Source organism: Xenopus laevis, chromosome 4L (genome assembly GCF_017654675.1).
Source record: "Xenopus laevis strain J_2021 chromosome 4L, Xenopus_laevis_v10.1, whole genome shotgun sequence".
NCBI lineage: Eukaryota > Metazoa > Chordata > Amphibia > Anura > Pipidae > Xenopus > Xenopus laevis.
Window position 1 is genome coordinate 154,412,936 of NC_054377.1, and position 18,067 is coordinate 154,431,002.

At 45.0% G+C, this 18,067-nt stretch overlaps 1 protein-coding gene across 1 annotated transcript in view; it reads left to right on the plus strand.

The window, feature by feature from the left end:
* The window catches only part of syn2.L (synapsin II L homeolog), a 104,139-nt gene that overhangs the window by 78,832 nt on the left and 7,240 nt on the right, over positions 1-18,067 (plus strand). Inside the window, 1 exon segment of the mRNA NM_001085734.1 lies at positions 4,289-4,349. Within this exon segment, the coding sequence (NP_001079203.1) occupies positions 4,289-4,349 (61 nt within the window).

Sequence of the window (18,067 nt, forward strand, 5' to 3'; positions counted from 1 at the left end):
TTACTGGTGTTACTGGTGTTACTGGTATTGGCCGTGTCCTTCTCTCCATTCCCTGAGCTTCTCAAATCCTATTTGCCACTTGCACAATAGCTTTTCTCCCCATGTCCCTCCCAAAGCTGCCCCCCTCCGCTCGCCTTAATGCTCCCACCAAGGGGATTCTGGGAGTTGGGAGCTTTCAAATGGGGGTCAGTGACCCCGGCAGCCAAAAACAATTGCTCTGTGAGGCTACAGTTTTACTTGGTATTGTTACTTTTAATTACTTAATCTTTTTTTGTTCAGCCGTCTCCTATTCATCTTCCAGTCTGTTATTCAAACCCTTGTCCTGGTTGCTAGGGTAAACTAGATCCTAGCAACCAGATTGCTGCTGCAACATGAGGTTTTGAGCACAAACCAATATAATGAAAAAAAACCCCACAGGAATATAAAATGAAGACCAACTGCAAACAGTGTGAAAATCTCTGTCTATACCATACTAAATGTTAATTTAAAGGTCAACTACTATTTTGATGATAAATCTCACAGTATCATGAGCTTTATTTATTCCTACAGAGCCTCATGTCTACTCCAAACTGTCAGCTCCACGGAGCCCCTCATTTCTGCTCCATTGAGCCCCACTTTCATAGTATTCAGTGTATCTGTGTCACTGTGTGTCTCTACAGAGTTTAAAGGGTTTGTTCCCCTTTTAATTAACTGTTAGTAGGATGTAGAGAGGGATATTCTGAGACAATTTGCAATTGGTTTTCATTTTTTATTATTTGTAGGTTTTGACTTATTTAGCTTTTTATTCAGCAGCTCTCCAGTTTGTAATTTCAGCCACCTGGTTGCTAAGGTCCAAATTCCCCTAGCAACCATACATTAATTTGAATAAGAGACTGGAATATGAATAGGAGAGGCCTGAATAGAAAGATGAGGAATAAAAAGTAACAATAACATTACATTTGTAGCCTTACAGAGCATTTGTTTTATAGATGGGGTCAGTGACCCCCATTTGAAAGCTGGAAATAGTCAGAAGAAAAAGGCAAATCATTAAAAAAACTTTAAAAAAAATAATAATAAAGACCAATTGAAAAGTTGCTTAGAATTAGCCATTCTGTAACCTGCTAAAGTAAATTTAAGGGTGAATGTCCCCTTTGAAACTATATTTAGAGTGTTGTAGAACATTTGCAGTTGGTCTCTGTTTACATTCTTGTTTTTTATTTTGTGTTTTGTTTTTTAATGATTTCACTTTCTCGCTTCTCTCCAGTGGGCCATTCAGTGTTGTGGGGGGCACTGGCAGCAGGGTGGGATCCAGAGAGGGGAATAAGGGGTCTCCATACAGGAATGAGCCATAAAAATAACAGTAAAACCTGAGCCTGGCAGAGAATCAGCTTTGTTGGGGTCAGTGACCTCTACAATCAGATATGGGGTTCACTTACATTATGAGAAGAGGCTGAACAGGAAAACGGATCATTAAAATACAAAAAAACAACAGAAAATCAAATACAATAAAAATGAAGCTCAGTTGTAAAGTGTGGAGTGTGTGTCCGTTCCTGATTGGCCGATTCCTGTGCGTAAAATGAATGAGGATCAGTTGTAACTCACACAAACTGTAACGGTCGGCACCCTGAATGTAGAACCGATGGCAAGCTCCCTGGTCTAGGCTCGGGCTTCTCGAGCCTCAGCTATTCAGATGCCACCAGGTCTTACAATGAGAGGTGCCAGGCGAGGGCTTCTAAACAAGCGAAGGGGCACGACTGTAGCAAAAGTCTTTGGGCAGAAGGTCGTGGTACAAGGCGTAAGGCAAAAAGGCCGGGTCGGGGCAGGCAGAGAATAAGTGAAGTCAGGCAGGCAAGGGTCAAACCAGGAAGTCAATCAGAGGGTTAATCAGAAGAGGTAGTCGGTATTCAGTCAGGGGTCAGGATCCAGAGGTCAGAATAGTGAAAAGCCAGGGAGGGGTCACAAGAGGAATCAAACAGGTTGAAACAGATTAGCACAAAGCTCAAATATCACCAGGAACAAACTCCTATAACGGGCAATGGAAATGAAATGAAATGTAATGAAAAATGAAATGAAATGTAATGAAAAATGTACATTTAAATTTCGTGCCATTGCGCAGTGGCGTCATCTCTCCAGCCCCCCTGTGCCTGTAATTAAAGAATAGCGGCGCGAGCCCTACACAACCGGCGCCATCGAAGATTCTCTTCCCTGCCGACCCCCCACTAGACCACCAGGGGGAGTTATTACACAAACCCACAGAATACTCACTAGCAAATGTATCAGTTCATGTATCAAACTGTGGACTCGTTCTAAGCAACTTTTCAATTGGTCTTCATTTGTTATTTTTTATTATTATTGAATGATTTGCCTTATTCTTCTTCTTCTTTCCAGCTTTCAAACTGGGGTCACTGACCCCATCTACAAAACAAATGCTCTGTAAGGCTACAAATGTATTGTTATTGCTACTTTTTATTCCTCATCTTTCTACTCAGGCCTCTCCTATTCATATTCCAGTCTCTTATTCATATCAATAATAATAATTATAATAAAAAATGAAAACCAATTGCAAATTGTCTCAGAATATCCCTCTCTATATTATACTAATTTAATTTAAAGAGGAACAACCCGTTTAATGGATTAAGCCTTGGGGTCAGCAGGTTGTGAATGTTGGAGGTGCCTGTGAGTAAAACAAGTAGTAAAGTGGGAGTAGATATGGATTAGACGATGCCCCCGGCACCTGTGTGGGGAATTTCTCTCATAATAAAAACAGATTTTATGGCAGAATGTTGGAGCATTTGTATAAATACAGAATAACATTATACTGTAACATCAGACTTGTACATCAGCCTTTAACTGTGATATACAGCGTTTCCATGGTAACCATAAACTATAGCCACAGTAAATGACTCAATGGTCTGTACAACTCTCTCTCCCCTCATTCCCTCGATTCTCCCCCACCAGTTGTTCCCTAATTCTCCCACCACAGGGATTAAGTCAACAAAAAAGTTCCAGTTTCATTGTCTTCCTAATGGGCACAATAATGGGAAGTATAATGGACACTGTAATGGGAAGTATAATGGGAAGTATAGTGGGAACTGTAATGGGAAGTATAATGGGAAGTATAATGGACACTATAATGGGAACTATAATGGGAACTATAATGGGAACTATAATGGGAAGTATAATTGGGAGTATAATAGGAAGTATAATGGGAACTATAATGGACACTATAATGGGAAGTATAATGGGAAGTATAATGGGAAGTATAATGGGGAGTATAATGGGAAGTATAATGGGAAGTATAGTGGGAAGTATAATAGGAAGTATAATGGACACTATAATGGGAAGTATAATGGGAAGTATAATGGGAAGTATAATGGGGAGTATAATGGGAAGTATAATGGGAAGTATAGTGGGATGTATAATTGGGAGTATAATGGGAAGTATAATGGGAAGTATAATAGGAAGTATAATGGACACTATAATGGGAAGTATAATGGGAAGTATAATGGGAAGTATAATGGACACTATAATGGGAAGTATAATGGGAAGTATAATGGGAAGTATAGTGGGATGTATAATTGGGAGTATAATGGGAAGTATAATGGGAAGTATAATAGGAAGTATAATGGACACTATAATGGGAAGTATAATGGGAAGTATAATGGGAAGTATAATGGACACTATAATGGGAAGTATAATGGGAAGTATAATGGGAAGTATAATTGGGAGTATAATGGGAAGTATAATGGGAAGTATAATGGGAAGTATAATTGGGAGTATATTGGGAAGTATAATGGGAAGTATAATGGACACTATAATGGGAAGTATAATGGGAAGTATAATGGGAAGTATAGTGGGATGTATAATTGGGAGTATAATGGGAAGTATAATGGGAAGTATAATAGGAAGTATAATGGACACTATAATGGGAAGTATAATGGGAAGTATAATGGGAAGTATAATGGACACTATAATGGGAAGTATAATGGGAAGTATAATGGGAAGTATAATTGGGAGTATAATGGGAAGTATAATGGGAAGTATAATGGGAAGTATAATTGGGAGTATATTGGGAAGTATAATGGGAAGTATAATGGACACTATAATGGGAAGTATAATGGGAAGTATAATAGGAAGTATAATTGGGAGTATATTGGGAAGTATAATGGGAAGTATAATGGGAAGTATAATGGGCACAAGAGGTGAAAGTGGGGGTTTATAAATACAAACTTTAATAATAACTGGGGGGCATTATGCAGAACTGACATGTGAATGACCAAATCATTGTTTCTCTTTTGTCTCTTTCCAGACGGGGAGCCCAAGTGAGTCGGAGCCCAACAAAATGACGTCCCAGCGCCCCCCACCCCAAGGTTGTCTGCAGTACATTCTAGACTGTAACGGTGTCGCTGCTCCGGCTCAGGCCGTGTGACAGTTGGGGGCGAGTGAAAGTGACGCTTGATCTCTGTGTCGTGTCCCCCCTGATCCACTTCTGACCCCCCCAACTGTGTTTTTCTATGTCCCACGTGTCCTGTCTCTGCTTGTCTTGCCCCCCACTCCCCTCCTTTCCCCCCAGTACCCACCCCCGTACCCCCAGTCAGAGCCGACCTGCCCCGGATGAGTCAATGTTATTTTATAAATATTGTGCGATTTTGTTATGGAGCTGCCCCCCCCCCGGCCCCTTGTGTCACTTGTGCATGTCGGGGGCTGAGATTCACTTGATTCTTATTGAAGTTTTGGATTTTTTCTTTCTATGAATTTCTTTTGTACAAGTGGGTGTTGTGGAAGCATGGACAGCCCCCCCCCTAGTGCCTCTGGTGTCACTTGTCTTTATACAAAACTGCTGCTGGGCCACACGTGCAATTGCCCCCCCTGTGACCCCCACTGTCTTGGGGACCTTCTGTTGTGTTGGCTTCTTGCCCTCGGCTCTGACCCCCCCCCCGGTCCACTTTGTGTGGGAGGTGCTGCAAATTCCCCTTCTGGAAGTTTCCCGACCCCTGTGTGACGTCTTCAATGTAAATATTTGCTCTCGACCCCCCCTCTGGCTCAATAGCCCCCCTCCCCCCACATGTCTATTCCATAGAGAGGCTGCGGAGTGATTTGGGGGCACATTAGTTCTATGGAGGGGGTTCTGTTTGGGATAACGGTGGGGTCACATTCCATGTCTTCCTGCTCTTCCATTGGCCAATTTCATTCTTATTGGATCTGGGGGGGCATCACTGTTTCTATAGGTCAGTGACCCCCAACCAGTAGCTCGTGAGTAACATGTTGCCCCCCAACCCATTGGATGTTGCTCCCAGTGGCCTCAAATCAGGTGCTACTTTTTGAATTTGTGGCTTAAATGAAAGCTTTAGTTGTATAAAAACCAGTTGTACTGTCACACAGAGTCTCCTGTAACTGCCAGGGGCTACTAATAGCCAATCACAGCCCTTATTTGGGATATTTTCATATGTTTGTGTTGCTCCCCAACATTTTATACTTGAGTGTGGCTCATGGGTAAAAAAGGTTGGGGACCCGGCTATAGAGACATTGGGTCCTGTCGAGCAGAGATGTTTGGGGAGACACCAAGTCTGAGGCGACTGCTTGTGGGGGGGGGGGTAAAGTGGAGCTGCTGTTGCCCCAGGGGTACAAATTGCACAGGATTTAACTCTTCTGATACTAAATAATCCCATTTATAATCTCACTGCGGGGCTCAGTCGTGTCACATGTTGGGCTTTGATTGGTGCTCACTCCCATTACTCCCATTACTCCCGTTACTCCCGTTACTCCCATTAGCTTGTGATATTAGAGGGGCTTGCACTCAGGGTTGTCAGGTGTAATTTTCAAAACCAGCCCAGAACTAAGGCTAGAGGCAATTCAAAATATATATAAATGAATTTATGTGAAAATACGCCCCTTTCAAATGTTCAGTGTTTCCAATATTTTTCTATGAAGTAAAATGGGACAAATTCGCTTGTGACCAGGGGGGTAACTACAGAGGGGGGCCCAGGAGGTATAGGGGTCCCATAAGGCCTAATACAAATACAATTTCAATAAATATTGGTAAAACAGCTCAACCTCTAGACATTTTGGTGGCCAGCGAATTTTTGCCAAAAATTATCTGAAATTGAGGAAAATTACTGGAAAATGTGAGAATGATTAAGAGGGACGGGAGACTGGGGTACAGAGCCCAAAATCTGGCAACTCCGACTTCTACACAAGTCAGTCCCACTGCATGCTGGGTATTGTAGTCTTACATTCAACTTGTTAAACCAAAACGCCATTACCCAACATGCATTGGGAGACACAGACCTGGCACATTAGGGCAAGAAAAAACTGTACAAAGTACAAAGCAGCCAAAGGCCCAGTCAGTAGCCCAAATCCTTAATCAGTACCTTGGCTAGTTTGTACTTTCAATACCTGCCTGGACTTTAAATTAGTAGCCCAATTTGGCTTGAAAACCGCCAACCTGGTAACCCTCGCACTGCCCCCCAAGCAGAGTTCAATAGGTCATTCCCCCCAATCACGTGCTTCCCTGTCATTTCCATTTATTATTGTGCTCCGCCCATTTATCCATTAACCCCATAAACCTCAGCCCAGGGCCCCTCAGCGTCACACAGAAACACTGGAACTTGCCTTTATTCCAGGTAATTGGGAGTAACAAGAAAGGCTGGGCCCGTGTTTACCCAGTGTGGCCCGGGAGCCCTCTGTACCGGCTCATTAAACCAATGGGAGCCGTGAGATAAGGGACAATACTCCAGGCCTGTTTATTTTATGGGTTTGGCATCAGTATCTGAATGATTGGCACTTCTTTTTATAAGGGCAAGTTACCATTAACTTTTAGTGCACTGCAGTCAGCTTCATATTTTGCAGTTGGTCTTCATTATTTATTTGTATTGCAATATTATAAAATGATTTGCCTCTTGGGCAGGAAAAGAACAGATACATGTTCAGCATATTATACGGAGCAGCAGCTGTTACATTCACTATCTATATACACACACACATATATATATATATACTGTTTATACTGTATATACTGTATGTATCATGCTGGGAGTTGTTCAGTACTTCCTGCATCTTTATATGTAGAAATATTAGTATAGAGACCCAACTATTCTCCCAACTCCCAGTCTAACATTTCTAGCCAGTAAATGTACCCTGGGTACCCCTGGAACTATAGCAGGGTGACACCCCAATGTTTCTATATATCTGTAACCTTGTTATGAGCTAAGGGGGCCCAGTCTGAAGGTCAGTTAGGGGGAGATTTGGGGTGAGTGATTATTTGTACCCTGGGTACCCCTGGAACTATAGCAGGGTGACACCCCAATGTTTCTATATATCTGTAACCTTGTTATGAGCTAAGGGGGCCCAGTCTGAAGGTCAGTTAGGGGGAGATTTGGGGGTGAGTGTTTATTTGTACCCTGGGTACCCCTGGAACTATAGCAGGGTGACACCCCAATGTTTCTATATATCTGTAACCTTGTTATGAGCTAAGGGGGCCCAGTCTGAAGGTCAGTTAGGGGGAGATTTGGGGTGAGTGATTATTTGTACCCTGGGTACCCCTGGAACTATAGCAGGGTGACACCCCAATGTTTCTATATATCTGTAACCTTGTTATGAGCTAAGGGGGCCCAGTCTGAAGGTCAGTTAGGGGAGATTTGGGGTGAGTGATTATTTGTACCCTGGGTACCCCTGGAACTATAGCAGGGTGACACCCCAATGTTTCTATATATCTGTAACCTTGTTATGAGCTAAGGGGGCCCAGTCTGAAGGTCAGTTAGGGGGAGATTTGGGGGTGAGTGTTTATTTGTACCCTGGGTACCCCTGGAACTATAGCAGGGTGACACCCCAATGTTTCTATATATCTGTAACCTTGTTATGAGCTAAGGGGGCCCAGTCTGAAGGTCAGTTAGGGGGAGATTTGGGGTGAGTGCTTATTTGTACCCTGGGTACCCCTGGAACTATAGCAGGGTGACTGTTACCCCAATGTTTCTATATATCTGTAACCTTGTTATGAGCTAAGGGGGCCCAGTCTGAAGGTCAGTTAGGGGGAGATTTGGGGTGACAGTTTCTATATTATATATAATCTGGTTATGAGTTGAAGGGGACACCAATGTTGGTATATGGTATAGGCAGGGGAATGCTGGGAGTTGTAGTTTGTCTGTCAGTCATTGATATCATCTTCCCACAAGTCATTGCATATCCATGTAACACCCAATGGGCCCATTGCTGATCCCATCAGGCACAGCTTGTGGTTATGTGGGACATTAGGGGGGTTATAGTGATTCGCCCCATTTCCATGCCCATGAGAAACCCCCAATAATGATGCCATGGGCAGAAATGAGGGTACAGTAAGGGCAGATTTGGTGGCTCAGTGGTTACAGCAGATCATTTCAGGGACTCCCGGCTGTTTCTGCCGCGCTGGTGCAATGGGCCCTTGGAGAATATGAGTGGCCCTAAAGGGCCAAGTTGGGCCATGGCAAGAAACCAAATGTTGGTATTGGGGACCTCCTTGTGCCGTGTCATGGGCACACACCCCACTTTCTATGTGACAATGGAGGCATCACTGGCAAATACTCGGGTGCCATTATCAAATTATCAATTTGGGGTGGTTCATATAAATCGAGGGGCGTTATCTGCACCTGCTCCATTTTTAGCTCTTCAGCATGTTGTGGGGGTTGTGTGAGACGAGTCCGTGTGCCCCACATTGTACAATTTCTTTATTTTGTGCCGGCGCTGCTGTGAGAGAATATTGGGGCGAATGATGGGAGGGGTTTATGTGACATCACTTGTAAAGCTTAACGTGCAATAAAGAAACTTACATCTGCCTCTGTGTATCATCTCTTGCTCACGTCTCGGGGGTCCATTTATTACCCCGTTATTAATTATTGTAACAACAGCCCCCCAGGCTTATTAGAGCCAGATCTCCTCCATATCATTCAGTGGTTACAATCTCATGTACAAATGTGTTCATCACTGGCCCCATTCTGTGGAGCCCACCAAAATACCTTGAAGAGCCACATCCGGCCCGCAGGCTTCCCATTGGACTGCTGATCCTGTGACATCACCATTCCAGGCTGCTTCCATTGGTTCCTTGCTGCACCAACCTCAGTGATGTCACAGACTGACAGGGAGTCTGGTCAGCTTGTTAGAAGTGGAATGGCTAATAGAAGCCTTTGTAGTCATTGGCAACTGCTTTTCTAACCCCTTGTTAATTGCAATATGGGGTAAAGAGCAGGGCCACAATGATTATGTTGACTAAATGCATAAATGTAAGTTATGTAAATGCTGTTTGCCCTGGGAACATGCTAATACTATTAGACTATACAGAACTATAACTCACACAGCACAAAGAGATTCACTGAATTCAAACTTCCACTGTACCCCAAAAAGTAACACTGTACCCCAAAAAGTAACACTGTACCACCCTACAGGGCCCCTCCTGTCTCTGGGTTCTCTGCCGACTGATGGAAATTCTGTATTTTACCAGTTGGGGCCGGAGTTTTATACACAAATATGATTTTCTTACTTATTAAGATGGAAAACCAAACGGGATCCAAGTCCCTCCCTAATACCCTCCCTAATAGCAATACAAGGGGTGTTCCTGTTGTGCCTTTAACCCTCTAATTGGCACATTAATTCCGCGGCAATGCCCTGGAAATTCCTATACCACGACCCCCCTAAAACAGGCTCAGATGGAAAAAAACGAAAGCAACAAAATGTAGGAAACGTGTTGTGACAATGAACAATCCCAGCTGGTGTTTGGCGAAAAGATGGCACCCAAGCTATGGTCTCCATGGTTACAGCCCACGTGTTGCCCCTGCCTGTCAGCTTTTGGGGGGAGTAGGGCGGATCTGGTCTGGCTTTTCCCCTTGATTGTCTGGGGGTTAAAGTGGAGCCATGATACAAAGTATCAGATGCAGACGATTTAATTGTCTCCGAGGATCTTGTTCAAAGCAGGAACCTGAGTCACTTCCATGGGAAATTGAAGGCCGTAGACTTCACGGAGACCCTCCTGCTTCACCGACCTGTGACCTCAGCGACCTGTGACCCCAGTGACCTGCACTGCTTACAAGAGGGGGGCCACTCACCCCAAACAGTGGGAATGGAAGGGACCTACATGTAGGTAAGTACCTCTCTCCTGAGACTGTGTGGGCCCCAGGCTGGGAGAACAAATCATGTGACCCGTGTGGCCCTCCAGCTCTTTAACTGCTTCTATTGCTGCAAATATTCCATTTATCAGAACTTTGGGACAAATGTATTTTGAGTTTTTTCTCCTCCAAAATACATCTCCCGCTATTCTTCAATTTTCCCACACGGTATTTTCACCTGCCCCAGTGGTGGTGTCACATGTTCTAACCCCCGGCAGCATCGCAGCGAGTCTCCCAGAATTCCCTGCAATTGTGCTCCCAAATATAACCAATATGTCTCCCTATGTCATCCTTGGGAATGCGCCTCAAAACCCACCCAATTTATCTGTATAACTATAGGAAATATAATTCTAAACCACTTCCCAATATCCATTCATTCCTCATTCTCTGCACTGCTGCCTCTGACTCCTGATACAACTTCCCAATATCCATTCATTCCTCATTCTCACTGGGTTTATAGTTCTGTGTAACTGTCATTGTGTCTGTCCCTTTCTCTGCACTGCTGCTTCTGACTCCTGATACAACTTCCCAATATCCATTCATTCCTCATTCTCACTGGGTTTATAGTTCTGTGTAACTGTCATTGTGTCTGTCCCTTTCTCTGCACTGCTGCTTCTGACTCCTGATACAACTTCCCAATATCCATTCATTCCTCATTCTCACTGGGTTTATAGTTCTGTGTAACTGTCATTGTGTCTGTCCCTTTCTCTTCTCTGCACTGCTGCTTCTGACTCCTGATACAACTTCCCAATATCCATTCATTCCTCATTCTCACTGGGTTTATAGTTCTGTGTAACTGTCATTGTGTCTGTCCCTTTCTCTGCACTGCTGCTTCTGACTCCTGATACAACTTCCCAATAGCCATTCAGTCCTCATTCTCACTGGGTTTATAGTTCTGTGTAACTGTCATTGTGTCTGTCCCTTTCTCTTCTCTGCACTGCTGCCTCTGACTCCTGATACAACTTCCCAATATCCATTCATTCCTCATTCTCACTGGGTTTATAGTTCTGTGTAACTGTCATTGTGTCTGTCCCTTTCTCTTCTCTGCACTGCTGCTTCTGACTCCTGATACAACTTCCCAATATCCATTCATTCCTCATTCTCACTGGGTTTATAGTTCTGTGTAACTGTCATTGTGTCTGTCCCTTTCTCTGCACTGCTGCTTCTGACTCCTGATACAAATTCCCAATATCCATTCATTCCTCATTCTCACTGGGTTTATAGTTCTGTGTAACTGTCATTGTGTCTGTCCCTTTCTCTGCACTGCTGCTTCTGACTCCTGATACAACTTCCCAATATCCATTCATTCCTCATTCTCACTGGGTTTATAGTTCTGTGTAACTGTCATTGTGTCTGTCCCTTTCTCTGCACTGCTGCTTCTGACTCCTGATACAACTTCCCAATATCCATTCATTCCTCATTCTCACTGGGTTTATAGTTCTGTGTAACTGTCATTGTGTCTGTCCCTTTCTCTGCACTGCTGCTTCTGACTCCTGATACAACTTCCCAATATCCATTCATTCCTCATTCTCACTGGGTTTATAGTTCTGTGTCACTGCAACTTAAAGTAGTATCTGTCTGGCCCTACTGGTTCCGACTCCTGACACAATGTAGCTGAAGCTAACTGATTAACACTCTACAGCAGTTTGGAAGTCATTATAGTCATAGCAATCTTGGCTAGAGAAGAGCTGGTTTGTGCTACATTAATCAAAATGAAGAAGCAGCAGTGCAGAAAGAGACAAACAGTCATGTTTACAAATAACTTTAAAGTTATTTCTTATTTTTTTTATTCTGTTTCGGGTGGAGTTGCCCTTTAATCCTATAAAGCACTTTATACAAAGAGTGTGAGACTTGGGTGGCAGTGAGGTGCAATCGTCTTTCTCTAATGAGCCAATGTCCTTGTAACTTGCCCAAGTGCAGGGGAGGTCAGTGACCCCTGTTTCACCGAACGTAGAGTTTTCTTAGAATCCTTAGCAGTGATAAAGCGAATGTTTGTGTCATTAAGGCTAAACAAGCAGATATATTGCCCAGATATTGCCTAATAAACTGCTCCCGCCCAATCACTGCACAGTCTGGGCAAAAACACACTTTATGGCCTGATTCTCAGTTAATAACCCTCTGCTTATTGTGTCTGGGGAATCTGTCAGGAGAACCAATGAGGGTGCAGAATCAGGAGAAAAGGAGGGGCCTCTCAAAATCTACTGGGGGGCTCTGTGTAAAGCAGCAGCCTCTTATTTATAAACGTCACAAAGGCATGGAAGCTGGGGGGGTCTGAGGCAATGCTAAAGACCCCCAGCATATTATATTTATATATTATATATATATTATATATGTGTCTCCATATGCTGCACTGTAACTCCTGGCACTGCTGGGAGTTGTTTGGGGGGCCGCAGGCTTATCTTGGCCTTGGATGAACCTCTCATTAGAGGTCGTTTCGTGGCCATTGCGTCAGTGTCGGCTGCACATGTTGGGGTCGCACGTGTTGCTCAGCAGAAGGAGGAAGAAGTAAAAAAGAGCTTTATCAGTTATTTGTCACATCTCAGTCCCACGCTGTCAGCTCTGGATGGGACCGGCCTGGGAGCCAAAGTGGCCACTCAGCAGCAGGTTGGTCAGACCACAGTGAGACACTTGATAGAAGCCACAGCTTTAAGCAGATCTTACTCAAAGGGAAGAACAGACAAGTGATCTGCTTACTAATGGCTTTCACAATCTCTGTACTAAATATACAGTGCGGGGGTGTTGGTTATGAAATTCTCTCCTATTAATATGAAGGGACGACTCGGGATGGAGCCCGTGGGCTGCGCTGCATCTTCCTGGGGGCTTATTGCTAAATCTACAGGTCTAATTATTTGTATGTGGAAATGCACTGACATTGGGCACATTGTTGGGAACTCAATAAGCCTCATCAGAACATCAGAATTCCCAGGGTTATACCAGCCTGTAGCCAATGAGAGCATCAAAACTTACCCAGGGTTAAACCAACCTGTAGCCAATGAGAGCATCAGATCATTCCCAGGGTTAAACCAACCTGTATCCAATGAGAGCATCAGATCATTCCCAGGGTTAAACCAACCTGTATCCAATGAGAGCATCAGATAATTCCCAGGGTTAGGCCAACCTGTAGCCAATGACAGCATCAGATAATTCCCAGGGTTAGACCAACCTGTATCCAATGAGAGCATCAGATCATTCCCAGGGTTAAACCAACCTGTATCCAATGAGAGCATCAGATAATTCCCAGGGTTAGACCAACCTGTAGCCAATGAGAGCATCAGATAATTCCCAGGGTTAGACCAACCTGTAGCCAATGAGAGCATCAGATCATTCCCAGGGTTAAACCAACCTGTATCCAATGAGAGCATCAGATAATTCCCAGGGTTAGACCAACCTGTAGCCAATGAGAGCATCAGATAATTCCCAGGGTTAGACCAACCTGTAGCCAATGAGAGCATCAGATAATTCCCAGGGTTAGACCAACCTGTAGCCAATGAGAGCATCAGATCATTCCCAGGGTTAAACCAACCTGTATCCAATGAGAGCATCAGATAATTCCCAGGGTTAGACCAACCTGTAGCCAATGAGAGCATCAGATCATTCCCAGGGTTAGACCAACCTGTAGCCAATGAGAGCATCAGATAATTCCCAGGGTTAGACCAACCTGTAGCCAATGAGAGCATGGGAACATTCCCAGAACATCAGAACAAATGAGATTTAGTGTTGATAAATGTAAAGTCCTGCACCTGGGATGTAAGTAAGGGCACTCCTGGAGATTCCGGGAGATTTAGTCGCCCACAGACTAATCGCCTCTACTTTGCGGCAACTTATCTCCTCGAACTGCTTCCCCGTGGCTTCCGTCTGCTTCAATGAAAAAATGCCTGCGGCAATTACTTGTGAGGAAACTTCGGGCGACTTTGGAAATCGAAGTGCTGCAAGTGCATTGGCGCAGGCGTTTTTTCATTGAAGCAGATGGAAGCCACGGGGAAGCAGTTCAGGGATCCATAATGGAGACGGAGCTTGGAGTCCTTGTAGATAATAAACTTGTCTGTAGCAAGTAATGCCAGTCAGCAGCATCAAGGGCAAATAAGGTCTTGACTTGTATTAAATGGAGCAGAGAGTCACGGGAGGAGGGGGTCCCACTGTATAGAGCACTGGTAAGGCCCCATCTAGAATATGCCCTACAGTTTTGGTCTCCATCACTCAAACAGGACATTATTGTATTAGAGAGGGGACAGAGAAGGGCAACTAAGCTGGTAAAGGGAAAATCTTAGCTATGAGGAAAGACTGGCCAAATTGGGGATGTTCACTCTGGAGAAGAGGGGCTTAAGGGGAGATATGATAACTATGTATAAATATATAAGGGGATCATATAATAATCTCTCTAATGATTTATTTACCAGTAGGTCTTTCCAGCTGACACAAGGTCACCCATTCCAATTAGAAGAAAAGAGGTTCCGCCTAAATATTGGGAAGGGGTTTGTTACAGTGAGAGCTGTGAAGATGTGGAATTGTCTCCCTGAATCAGTGGTACAGGGCTGATACATTAGATAGGTACAAGGAAGGGTCGGATGCTTTATTCACCAGTAGCTCCTCCCAGCAGACAGGAGGGAGCCAATGAGATTAGAGGAGGGAAAGGGGTGTTACAGGGAGAGCTGGGAAGTGAATCAGGGGTACAGGCTGATACATTAGATAGGTACAAGGAAGGGTCGGATGCTTTATTCACCAGTAGCTCCTCCCAGCAGACAGGAGGGAGCCAATGAGATTAGAGGAGGGAAAGGGGTGTTACAGGGAGAGCTGGGAAGTGAATCAGGGGTACAGGCTGATACATTAGATAGGTACAAGGAAGGGTCGGATGCTTTATTCACCAGTAGCTCCTCCCAGCAGACAGGAGGGAGCCAATGAGATTAGAGGAGGGAAAGGGGTGTTACAGGGAGAGCTGGGAAGTGAATCAGGGGTACAGGCTGATACATTAGATAGGTACAAGGAAGGGTCGGATGCTTTATTCACCAGTAGCTCCTCCCAGCAGACAGGAGGGAGCCAATGAGATTAGAGGAGGGAAAGGGGTGTTACAGGGAGAGCTGGCAAGTGAATCAGGGGTACAGACTGATACATTAGATAGGTACAAGGAAGGGTCGGATGCTTTATTCACCAGTAGCTCCTCCCAGCAGACAGGAGGGAGCCAATGAGATTAGAGGAGGGAAAGGGGTGTTACAGGGAGAGCTGGGAAGTGAATCAGGGGTACAGGCTGATACATTAGATAGGTACAAGGAAGGGTCGGATGCTTTATTCACCAGTAGCTCCTCCCAGCAGACAGGAGGGAGCCAACGAGATTAGAGAAGGGAAAGGGGTGTTACAGGGAGAGCTGGGAAGTGAATCAGTGGTACAGGCTGATACATTAGATAGGTACAAGGAAGGGTCGGATGCTTTATTCACCAGTAGCTCCTCCCAGCAGACAGGAGGGAGCCAACGAGATTAGAGAAGGGAAAGGGGTGTTACAGGGAGAGCTGGGAAGTGAATCAGGGGTACAGGCTGATACATTAGATAGGTATAAGAAGGGGTTGGATGGTGTTTAGCAAGTGAGGGAATACAGGGATATGGGAGATAGCTCATAGTACAAGTTGATCCAGGGACTGGTCCCATTTTGGAGTCAGGAAGGAATTTCTCCCCCTTAGAGGCAAATTGGAGAGACTTCAGATGGGGGTTTTTGCTTCCTCTGGATCAACTGACAGTTAGGCAGGTTTTGTTTAGACCAAAAAGTGGAATTTGATAGACGAGTCTCTTTATGTGACTGCACTTGAGCGTGTGATGCATCTGGTGATTAACACTGTCACTGACTCCTGACACATTTTACCTTTGAACTATTAATGTCACTGATATTATTAAATGATCCCACACAGTGAGTGGGCCGATTGTATACGATGAAATCTGTAACACTGACTTCTTTATATTTAACATTTATTTCCTCTGTGGCTCTTAATCTTATTCTGAAAAGGAAGTTGACCTTGTGACATATTTAGCAGCAGTGGGGCACCTCCAGAGGTCTTGCTATGGTCTCAGCGTGGCACCTCCAGAGGTCTTGCTATGGTCTCAATGTGGCACCTCCAGAGGTCTTGCTATGGTCTCAATGTGGCACCTCCAGAGGTCTTGCTATGGTCTCAGTGTGGCACCTCCAGGGTTTTTATTAAAGCACCTCCATAGGTTGCAGTGTGGCACCTCCAGAGGTCTTGCTATGGTCTCAGTGTGGCACCTCCTGAGGTTTTGCTATGGTCTCAGTGTGGCACCCTCCGGGTTTTATTAAAGCATATCCATAGGTTGCAGTGTGGCACCTCCAGAGGTCTTGCTATGGTCTCAGTGTGGCACCTCCAAGGTATTTATTAAAGCACATCCATAGGTTGCAGTGTGGCACCTCCAAAGGTCTTGCTATGGTCTCAGTGTGGCACCTCCAGAGGTCTTGCTATGGTCTCAGTGTGGCACCTCCAGAGGTCTTGCTATGGTCTCAGTGTGGCACCTCCAGAGGTCTTGCTATGGTCTCAGTGTGGCACCTCCAGGGTTTTTATTAAAGCACCTCCATAGGTTGCAGTGTGGCACCTCCAGAGGTCTTGCTATGGTCTCAATGTTGCACCTCCTGAGGTTTTGCTATGGTCTCAGTGTGGCACCTCCGGGTTTTTATTAAAGCATATCCATAGGTTGCAGTGTGGCACATCCAGAGGTCTTGCTATGGTCTCAGTGTGGCACCTCCAAGGTATTTATTAAAGCACATCCATAGGTTGCAGTGTGGCACCTCCAAAGGTCTTGCTATGGTCTCAGTGTGGCACCTCCAGAGGTCTTGCTATGGTCTCAATGTGGCACCTCCAGAGGTCTTGCTATGGTCTCAATGTGGCACCTCCAGAGGTCTTGCTATGGTCTCAGTGTGGCACCTCCAGGGTTTTTATTAAAGCACCTCCATAGGTTGCAGTGTGGCACCTCCAGAGGTCTTGCTATGGTCTCAATGTTGCACCTCCTGAGGTTTTGCTATGGTCTCAGTGTGGCACCTCCGGGTTTTTATTAAAGCATATCCATAGGTTGCAGTGTGGCACCTCCAGAGGTCTTGCTATGGTCTCAGTGTGGCACCTCCAAGGTATTTATTAAAGCACATCCATAGGTTGCAGTGTGGCACCTCCAAAGGTCTTGCTATGGTCTCAGTGTGGCACCTCCAGAGGTCTTGCTATGGTCTCAGTGTGGCACCTCCAGAGGTTTTGCTATGGTCTCAGTGTGGCACCTCCAGGGTTTTTATTAAAGCACCTCCATAGGTTGCAGTGTGGCACCTCCAGAGGTCTTGCTATGGTCTCAATGTTGCACCTCCTGAGGTTTTGCTATGGTCTCAGTGTGGCACCTCCGGGTTTTTATTAAAGCATATCCATAGGTTGCAGTGTGGCACCTCCAGAGGTCTTGCTATGGTCTCAATGTGGCACCTCCAGAGGTCTTGCTATGGTCTCAGTGTGGCACCTCCAGGGTTTTTATTAAAGCACCTCCATAGGTTGCAGTGTGGCACCTCCAGAGGTCTTGCTATGGTCTCAATGTTGCACCTCCTGAGGTTTTGCTATGGTCTCAGTGTGGCACCTCCGGGTTTTTATTAAAGCATATCCATAGGTTGCAGTGTGGCACCTCCAGAGGTCTTGCTATGGTCTCAGTGTGGCACCTCCAAGGTATTTATTAAAGCACATCCATAGGTTGCAGTGTGGCACCTCCAAAGGTCTTGCTATGGTCTCAGTGTGGCACCTCCAGAGGTCTTGCTATGGTCTCAGTGTGGCACCTCCAGAGGTTTTGCTATGGTCTCAGTGTGGCACCTCCAGGGTTTTTATTAAAGCACCTCCATAGGTTGCAGTGTGGCACCTCCAGAGGTCTTGCTATGGTCTCAATGTTGCACCTCCTGAGGTTTTGCTATGGTCTCAGTGTGGCACCTCCGGGTTTTTATTAAAGCA